Source organism: Gymnoscopelus braueri (genome assembly GCF_963280865.1).
Source record: "Gymnoscopelus braueri genome assembly, chromosome: 16".
NCBI lineage: Eukaryota > Metazoa > Chordata > Actinopteri > Myctophiformes > Myctophidae > Gymnoscopelus > Gymnoscopelus braueri.
Window position 1 is genome coordinate 7,522,674 of NC_137616.1, and position 10,546 is coordinate 7,533,219.

General features: G+C 40.7%; 1 protein-coding gene across 3 annotated transcripts in view; it reads right to left on the minus strand.

Annotated features, from left to right (window-relative positions):
* The window catches only part of ino80 (INO80 complex ATPase subunit), a 202,127-nt gene extending 193,165 nt beyond the window's left edge, over window positions 1–8,962 (minus strand). For all 3 annotated transcript variants that reach the window (XR_013934768.1, XM_080453862.1, XM_080453861.1), the window contains exons 1-4: window positions 8,748–8,962; window positions 3,341–3,397; window positions 1,149–1,354; window positions 1–160 (exon numbers count right to left, since the gene is read on the minus strand). The exon at window positions 1–160 is cut by the window's left edge and continues 22 nt beyond it. Coding sequence is in view for 2 of the 3 variants with exons in the window: in XM_080453862.1 (XP_080309988.1) it covers window positions 1–160; window positions 1,149–1,309 (321 nt within the window). In the remaining variant the exon portion in view is untranslated. The remainder of the gene's footprint in view (window positions 161–1,148; window positions 1,355–3,340; window positions 3,398–8,747) is intronic.
* Between the last annotated feature and the right edge of the window lie 1,584 nt (window positions 8,963–10,546).

The following is a 10,546-nucleotide window of genomic DNA, read 5'->3' on the forward strand; positions in this document are numbered from 1 at the left end:
ATTCAGAGGTTTCCCCTCCGCTAGCCCCTCCTCCTCCTCCTCCTCCTCCTCGTCGCATGGCTCCTCCTTCACAGTCAACGCCGCATGTTGATTGGTGGGGTCCAAGGATAGGCCCTCCCCCAGCGCAGCGTCATCATCATCACTGTCATCACTGTCTTCACTAGAATGCGAAGGAGAAAAGAAAAACGGGGGGAAAGAATGAGATGTTTCTGTTTGAACTATTAATCTCTTTCAGCGATCTAGTTGATAGATCTGATAAATATATATTTATAGAGCTTATTAAAAAATATTTATCGATCTGATAAAATCAGATCTTTAATAGTAGTAGTTTAATAGCATAATAGTGGGTTGTGCAGGTGAGATTTAGAAAACCCTTTGGGGTTTATGAAGTTAATCCCACCTCATTTAACCCTTTAAGACCGGTAACGCATCTGTGTCATTTTAGATTTCTTTGGCTATTGAAAAATAGCAGATATACAAGCTCATAGTGCGGCACTCGATGAGCTTGAAGATCTACAATTTTTTGAAAAATCTTGAAAACGAGTGCAAATATTTGAAAACCTTTTTTTAAAGCAAACATTTGTAACTAAAATCTTTGCTTTTCTGGGGGTCTTAATGGGTCTAGCCCTTTAAGACCCGAGGCCGATTCTACAAAATGTCTTCTAAATCCTAACAGTTTTTTGTTTTAAACTGATGTTGCTATATCAGTGGTTCTCAAACTTTTTCATGTGAAGGACCACCCAAAATGATATGTAGTTGGCTGTGGACCCCCATCTCAAAATATTTTGCAGAAGCAAAGATTTTAGTTACAAATGTTCCCTTTAAAAAAGTATATATATATTCAAATATTTGCACAAATGTTCAAGATTTTTCAAAAATAGCAGATCTATTTTTTGTGCGTCTAACATATGTCTCCCCATCAAGATAGCCTGTCTAGCGGCCTTTTGTTGTTATGAATACTGTGGCATACATCGCAGTGACACTGGTTGCTTGGAGACGACAAGATAAGGGTCTGTTCACTAGAGTTGTTCCGACCGATACCAATACCAGTATCGGAAAGGCTGCCGTTACTGCCTAAAATGCTGGTACAAATCACCCCTATCACACAGGCCTAGATCCACTGCCTTCAAGGTGCCAGACAGTCATACCTGGTTAATACGTCTCTGTTGAAGATGGCAGAGGTCTGGCGCAGGAAGCAGTCCAGCCTCAGGGAGCGGTCCAGGCGCTGCAGGTAGAGAGGTTTGGCCAGACCGGAGCTCCCCGTGGCCCCTGCCCCGGCCTCCAGTCTGCCCTGCTGTCCTGACGCCATGCAGGACAGAGACACCTCCACCCGGCAGGGTGGGAAATACACTCACTGGAGAGAGAGATAGAGAGAGAGACCATGGGGAGAGAGACAAGCACAATGAAAAGGAGAGAGAGAAACCAGTAGGCGTGTAACGATTCACTCATCTTACGATACGATTTGAATCACGATACTAGGTTCACAATACGATTTTTTTTAACACAAAATTAGTTTCCAGACAAAAAACTTTTTTTTTTAAATGATTTCTCTTACACAAATCCAGTATATTCTTCTCTTTTTTTTTGAACAATACTGTTTTCTCTTATCCTTATTCAATACAGTAGCAAATGACTGAAAACTGTTTTTTATCAATTCTCTTACAAAGATCCTGTATTTTCTTCTTTTCTTTCTAGTGTTTGCATCGCGATATTATTATTTTTAAATCGATTTAAATTGTCAACAGTTTGAATCGATTTGAATCGATTTACGATAAATCGTTACAAGTATAGAAGAAACCAGTGTCATATGAAACGTTTGTGAGTGCTTAGCTGTGGTTTGTGTTGTTGTGTTTGCCATTTACTTAAGCGCTTTCAACCTCAGCACGGCTTTAACCTTTTATCACTTACCCTACCTTTAACCATGTCATTCAAGGCCAAAAAAATTAAATGAAATTTAAAAAATAGCTAAAATAGTATATCTACAGGCTCACAACGCGTGAGCTTGTAGATAAGCTATTTTGCTAGTTGTCGTACAATGACATTTTAGGGCTTACTGTAAGTGCTTAAGATGTTAAAAGTTTCCAGTAGGGGCCAACATACTAAAGAAGATGCTAAGTGAGAAATGGGGGTATATGTTAAGTTGGTTCATGTTCCGTACTCAAAGAACTTCGGGTAATGTAGGTTAGAGGAGGCTAAGCCTTCCCTAAATTTTATGCAGAAAATCGTGTACATAGATAAAGATATGCCTGGTATTATTGTTTGTCATTGTTCGCTGGAGCCACCTGGTGACAATCAAGTGAACAGGTGGAATTCAGAACCTTGGACAGCGCTGCTTGTTGTGTGTAAAGGGAATCGTGCATCGCACATCCATGATAGAAACAAAGTAGGCAAGGTTACTGAAACGGAGTGGAGAACAGAGATCAACAGTCAGTCAGTCAGTCAGACAGACAGACAGGTTTCTTAGCTTGCTGATTTGGACAGAGAATCGTTCACATTCAGTGCTCCCATTCATAAATGCATTCTTTGATTTTGAAACAGTAGCCACATGTTGTTATTTACACTTTTCTGAGGCTACTGCATGGAACAGTCAACAATTTGATTTCATGATCAGGTCAGGACATATACCTAGTCAGCCTACTCTTTTCACTGTGTTGCATTATTAGCTGTGCGTAATTGTTTGCGGTTATGAACATAACATTGTCCTCCATGGTTTTTAAAACGAGCATAAAAGTTGGTCAAATATTAGCTTTCCCAATCCTGTCTCTCATCCGCCGCCTGTGCCTTCAACCACTCTTGTCGAACTACAACCTAGCCTGTCTAACTACTTCGAAAGAGTGAGTAACGCCCATGGGCACAACACCAGAGAGAGCTCCAATGATCTCATTCCCCCCCCCCCCAAATTCAGCACAAACATGGAGATTAATTAATTCTACTATTATGCCACCAAAATGAGGAATGCCCTACCACCAGCCATCAGAAAGTGTGACTCCCTAGTCCTACACTCATTCAAAAACCGCCATAAAAGATCACCTGTCTGCAATTTATAACTGGACCTAGACAAGTCTTCTAGCTTGCCAAAAGAAATGACCCCCCCCCCCCCCACTGTTTTTCTGTAAATATACCTTTATTGCTCCTAGTAATGATGATAGTATTGTATGTCTTTATGTGTCTTGATGAATTTAATACACAGGACCGCAATGGAAACAAGCCCTCAGCGCTTTTTGTGTTATCCTTTCAGCATTATTGTATAACTGTACATCTGTACTTTTTGCAAACTGCTAACAAAGTATTCAATCAATCTGTTACTGTTAGTATGGTCTGGTGTGATCTGTGCACCTACCTTCTGAATTACAGTCGTCATTTGTAATTCCAAGACTGTCAGAGAATTGAAAAAGACCTATGGGACAGACAGAGAGAGAGAGAGAGAGAGAGAGAGAGAGAGAGAGAGAGAGAGAGAGAAATGTCATCATAAGTCACACAGGGCCATGGACACAGCACAGACATTTTGAGGGGCAGGGGCTCAAGCAAAAAAACAGGCACTGACTCACCCCACCATAAAACAGCACCTGTCTGCAATTTGCAACTGGACCTACACACAGAAGAATAAAGGTGCCAACTGGAACCAAAACTGGTTCTTCAGAGTGATGCCATAGAAGAACCATGTTTGGTTCCAGAAAGAACCTTTCAGACTATTTATTTGAATGGTTCTATAAAGAACCCAAACCCCTTAAACCATATAAACTTCGTCAACCGGCTGAAATGTGTTTGTCGAAAACAGCAGATCTACAAGCTCACAGCGCACCGCACCGCGTTGTGAGCTTGTAGATCTATTTTCAATGAACGTCTGCCTATTAAGACATGGTTTAAAAGGTTCCTCAAAGAACTTTGACAAAAAAGGTTCCCTAGAACTAGATGAGGAACATGAAGAGCCATTCACTAGAGCAAATGGTTCTTCAGTAGTTGATGGTTCTTTGTGGAACCATAGCCTTTTAAAGAAACATTTAAGAACCATAATTTTTCTGTGTGTAGACAAGTCTTCTAACTTGCCAAAAGAAATGACCCCCACTGTTTTACTGTAAATATACCTTTACTGCTCTTAGTATTGATGATTTCTTGTATAGTATAGTATTGTATGTCTTTATATGTGTTTGATGAATTTAATACACAGGACCACAATGGAAACAGGCCCTCAGGGATTTTTGTGTTATCATCTACTTGAATAAAGAATTCAATCGATCAAACCAACACACACACAATGACCCACACTATCACACACTATTTCAGTGGTTGTCAAAGTGGGGTCAGGGGACCACCAGGGCTTCTTGAGGGGATTCCAAATGAACCACTGCACTCATGCGTATGATGAAATGCTGGGACCTGCTTTATCTTTCATTATATGGACTGATGAGATTCTACACACACACACACACACACACACACACACACACACACACACACACACACACACACACACACACACACACACACACACACACACACACACACACACACACTCTTAGCCAATGCCAAAATGTGTTTAACCATTTTAACCTTATATAATCAGTCATTCGAAAATCTACAAGCTCAAAACGTGTCTGCGCTGTGAGCTTGTAGATCTGCCTTTTTTTCTGGCACAAAATATTTTCAGATGGGGGTCTGCGGCTAAATACATATTAATTTGGGGATCCTTGACATGATTTTTTTTTTAGAATTGCCCTACAGTATGTTGTTATTAAACTACTGTATATTGTGTTCGACATGAGATCACAATGTTTCAACATAGGCTTGTCCTGTTTCCCATGGCGTGTTGCTGCAATTAGTTTGCTCTACAGAGCAGTTTGATTCTGTGGTTTCATTGCGTAAAAGATTACATAGCGAGAAGTACTTTTCCTTTTTTTTTTTCTCAATAGGACACTGTCTCTTTAAGCACCATAAACTTGGATCAACCTTTGGACATTGTTCACAGCTGTAGAATCTCATACATAAAAACTTTCCAATCATACATTGTTTCTTCAGAAGCAGCCAGCCACCATGCTAAGAACTGATTTATTTACACTTTACACAGTCATCTACGCATGTTTGTGTGTGCTGCATTTTGTTTAATGTAAACAGGGACGAATTAACCCCCGCACAGGCCCCTGGGACTATCATCTTTTAGGGCCCCTCCCTCCAACCCCCTAGCCCCCCCACACACGCTACCCACAACGGGCAGTCAGGTGGGCGCAGCACGTAAACACACTGCTCGCGTTTTAAGGCATGTGTGGGTCGAGAAAGCAGCTGTAGTGCACACATTTTATAATACAGGATTTTGTTGCTGTCGGGCAGAAACCTCTCATCTCCATATTCTAACTTTTCGTGTGGTTTTCTTTGTGTAAATGAATGCCCTACTTGACCATTCTACAGCGTCACACAGAAGAATCAAGGGTAGCAGATCTGTAAGCTCGAAACGTGGTGCGAAGTATCGTGTTTTGAGCTTGTAGATCTGCTACTTTTGCTATTTTTGAATTTGAATCCTGCAAAGTAACAGTTTTGGACATATGAGGTTTCCACCCGACAGAGACAATTTACAGTATGTAACCTAAAGTGCAAAATGTGTATGTATTTGCATGTAATAATAATAACCTTATTGCAGACATGCCGCACCAACATTTCGCTGCTTGTACCATATGAGTGACAAAAATCCTTCTAACCACTGCTGTAAATACAGAGGAGGGGCCCAAATACTTGATATTTGACCTATAACCTATACATTTCAGTTAAGTAAATTGTCTAGGGCCTTTCGGCCCAGTTCCCCCCAGACAAGGGCCCCTGAGAGTCAAGAGCCCCTGGGCCCCAGCCCCACTTTCAGAGACAGTAAGTCTGAATTAATTTGATACAACCATTGCATCACCTATAACACAGCAATGTGTTAATAGTTGCTGTTCTTGCATAAGAGGCTTTAGTGCATTTATATAAATTATATATATATATAAACCCTATTTATTTTATAGTCTTACTGTTGATAAGACTATTTATCTAGTCCTACCTTCATTGTTGAATTGTTTCATTTATTGTTAATAGACAGTTAATACATATCCATTCATTCATTCATTGAAGGCTACTTGGTGTTAAGACTGTTGATAGACCATGCATACAGTAATATCAACCCCTATATTCATTGTTGACAGCCTATTAAACATTATATTAATTCATAGATTCACTGGCAAAATATAATTAAATATAAAAACAATCATTCAGGGCTCCAGTGCAGATACATAGGGCCAGCAGCTCAGTATATTACATTTATATCTTTATTTCATTCTTTACTCATCATGGTTATTGGTTCTTGTCACAATCTTTAGCCGAACCTCTCCTCTCTCTCTCTGCTGTTGCTATGACACCTGACTGTCCCTTCTCTCATGAATAAAGGTTTTATCTTATGTTATTTTATTTATTTACCACAGGAAACAAAATGTTCATAATGCCGTTGAACACACACTGATTCCACCACATTATTTTAAAATGCACGTCAAAGGAGGCGTTGCAACAATGTAGCCACTTGAATCCATGATACTTTTCTGACACTGTATCCAATCCCTGTAAGCCCTGCTCTTTCGTCGAAAATAGCAGATCTCCAAGCTCACAGCGCGTCGCGGATGCAACACGTTGTGAGCATGTAGATCTGCTATTTTCGGCGCGTGACACTTTCTACTACTAAACTCACGGGTTGTCAGTCAGTTAGCACTGCGGGCTAATGATAGCATTGCAGGCAGCAGTTAGCTCAGCTAGCTAGTTAGCTCATTTGGCTTAATACCACACACACACTCTCTCACACAAACAAATGCTAAGCTAATGCTAATGTTAGCCTAGCTGCTTTCCTCGCTGCAGTGGATCAATGAGAGTGAAGGGTCAAGGTGCTGTAGGCGCTCGCGCGCGCACACACACACACCATTGTTTACACACCAACAAGACAGCTCACTTTGACTCCTGTCATTAATACAGAACATGCTGTTAGCTAATAGCCATCTTGCTCTATTATTTGACATGAGCTCATCAAATAAGTGTGAGGACATTAATTATGCAGTCACTTTCCCACCAAAAAAATAACTACAAATGCACTTTGACCTTTATGTTATGGTATATTTTATTTGCTTGAAGGCCTTAGCTAAACCACATTTTAACTGCATTTTGTGTATGAAATACACCTTCTGTGTATGAAAATATATTATACACAAATACCCCCCCCCCCCCCCCCCTCAACCCAGCACACACACATACACACACCAGCTAAGCATTCAAATAGGCTGTGTCACTTTAAAGCCAGTCACCTCCTGCTACATAGTATCAACATTATATAAGTATTGATATACAGTTAGGGTTGCCAACCATCCCTTGGAATAAGGAATTGTCCTTCATTTGGAAACTAAAAGACGTGTCTCTTAATTAGACCGATAAGGGACACACTTTCTTCCTTATGTTTTGTGGGAATCAATCAGTGACAAACATCTTACAATTTCAAACAGCTCATATACACACTGTGTACTATACAGGTTGTGAACCACTTGAACCCTAGTCTAGACTTAGTAAACTGGACCAGAGTTGGTCTCTGTACTTGGACCTCTTTTTTTCTGTCTACACCATAAAAATAGCCAATCTACAAGCTCACTGTGAGCTTGTAGATCTGCTATTGATTTTTGCTTATGTCCCCCCCAGAATGGATGGATGCTGGGGTTCAAGTTGTTCATATAATGTACAGTATATAGTTGTACATTAGTACTTTGAGATTTGTTTCAAATGTAAAGTGCAATATAAATACAATTATTATAGTTTGTACAGATTATAATTGTTTTGATATTATAGGCTACTGTATTTTGTCATTTTGTGATATGGACCTTGAGTCTGAAATAAAGATGGATTGATTGATTATACTGTTTAGACTGATGATAGGTTCTTGGTTTACCTGTGATGATCCTAGATTACTATTTATATGCATTTTGATGTATTACCTCATGTTTACAATACATTGCTTATTGTAAATCGCTCTGGATTAAGAGTGTCTGCTAAAAACCTAAATTGTATACAGAACTGCACATAAAATATATTACAGTCAGTGAGATTTTATCTTTTTCTGGGCATCCCTAATTATTTTCTTGGATATAAAAGGGACACCTGGCCAATATTATAATCTCAATTAGTTAGGCAACCCTAAGTAGTAGGCTATAACCCCAATTATTAGGGGGGTTCCATAAAGGACCCTTTGCAGGTCTTGTAACTCTGAGAGTGTACAACATGTAACCGAATGGGACCAATTTGGATACACTTTGTACACTCTCAAGAGTTAAGGGCTCCATTTGAAAAAAATGTAAGATTTAAGACCCCACTGATATTAAAGTGTAGATCTGTATATCAGATCCAAATGGATACATTATATTGTAGCACTTGTACACTCTTGAGAGTATACAAATGCAACCGAATGGACCAATTTGGTTACATTTGAGTACACTCTCAAGAGTTTGGGGGGAAAAATTAAGATTTGAGATCCACTGATATTAACGTGTAGATCTGTATTGGATACAATATATCCATATGGATACATAGCAGGGCTGGTGGGTGCCTCTCACTACTTAGGCCTCTAGCCTGGCTGCTCTCGTACACATCGCATCCTCCGAGCCCCGGCCGTTCCACGGATCTAAAAACTCTCCAACCAGGGCCGGATTCCCGTTCCCATTCCCCCCCATCCCCTCGCGTCTTCCCCGGGTCTCTCTCACCTCGGCCCGGCCGTGTCACCCCTCTCCTCTCCTCTCCTCCGCCGTCTCTCGTCTCCCCTGCCCGCCGCCGACTCTCGGCTTCAACTCAAAATGGCGACGAGGCACCGAGTCAGCCGAGTGTTGCTGTGTGTTGCTGTGAGCTTTGGGTCGACAACAGGCAGGCAGGCGGCGAGGAGAGAGAGAGGCGGCCACTTTCTGCTGCTGAGAGGCAGAGCAGCGACACGACGCCATGGCGAGGGTACAAGCTGAGGGAGCCCAGGGGAGGCGAGTCGACGGCCGAGGACAAGGATCATCGCTCTCCCCTGCCCTCACCATAATATTATACATGTTTTTTTTTTTTTTAGCAGTGGTTCTCGAAGAAATAAAACTCTAAACGATCGTATTTCTTTTAATTTCAAGGAGCCTTGTAAGTTACTCTCTGAGAGCGTACAAATGGATAGGTCCATTTGGTTCCATTTTTAGCCCTGATACATGACTGTCATGGATGAACTTCAACATAGCGTTTGCACTTTCTCCCTTTTTGGTCCGTACATCTACATAAATGTTCAGGTTTCAAATATAAAGTGCTTATGCCGTGGCCATGGATGTTAAAATCATGTACGGGCCATCAGAAGTACCCGTATATTCCGTATTGTTCAATAAATATTCCATATTGTTCATTTTAATTCGACCGGTGGCCATTTTCTCCATTTGCTTTCAACGTGACCCTATCGGTTGGGAGGTGTATTGCACGCTGATACTTTGTAACTCTATGAGAAAATGGCCGCCGATCGGATTAAAATGCTTTTTATTGAACAATACGGAAGATACGGGTACTTCTGATGGCCCGTACATAGCTGTAACATCCGTGGCCAGGAGTTAAGCACTTTATATTTGAAATCTGAACGTTTATGTAGATTTAAGGGCTGTAAATGGAGAAAAGGTAAACGCCAGGTTGACGTTCATCCATGACGGTCGTGACAGACGACCGTCGTGTGATCCATGGCTACCTACCCCTGACCAATATGAGATTTTGTGGGAGTTTTTTTGGAGCAGTGGTTCTCAAAGAAATAAAACTCTCAACAACAACACATTTATTACTATTATTTAAATTTCAAGGACCATTGTAACTCGAGAGAGCGTACAAATGGAACCAAATGGACCTGAACGTTACATATCCTGCTAAGGGACCCCTAGGGTCCCTGGAACCCCACTTTGTGAACCACTGTTTCAGAGAATAGACGAAGTTTTTTGGGTTATTTTTGTTAAATGACTGAAGTTTTCGTCACGCCGGGAGATAAGTATGAGCGACTGTTTTGTTTTGGTTGAGTTGTTGTGATGGTGAGGAGTCAATCCGTTTTCGATTGGTAGCGTCTGCCCCCGCCGCTATGATGACTGGCGGGCAACGTGCTGACGTCATCCGAGGGGAAATCCGTTTAAGGAATTGTGTTGCTCTGATATCACATCCATGTGATGTTTATTTATTATATACACAAATACTGGTACAAAATGACACTTAAAAAAATATATATATATATATTATTAATAATATTATCATTATTATTCCAGGTCATGTTTTTTTATGTATTAGTAACAAACTTGTTAAAAAAGTTAAATTGAATTAGTGTATTGCTTTACTGTCTCTGGTAGCAAAAGCATTGATTGTTTTAAATTCAAGCTGCACTATGTAACTTACCTCTTCTACCCCGGATTTGAACCCAGTTTCAGCCTGCCTGCGTGCTCAGGGGATAAATTGAATCTTGACCATCAGGTCAATAATATTCGTGTCAGATCCTGTGTCTAGGTGAGACACAACCTTT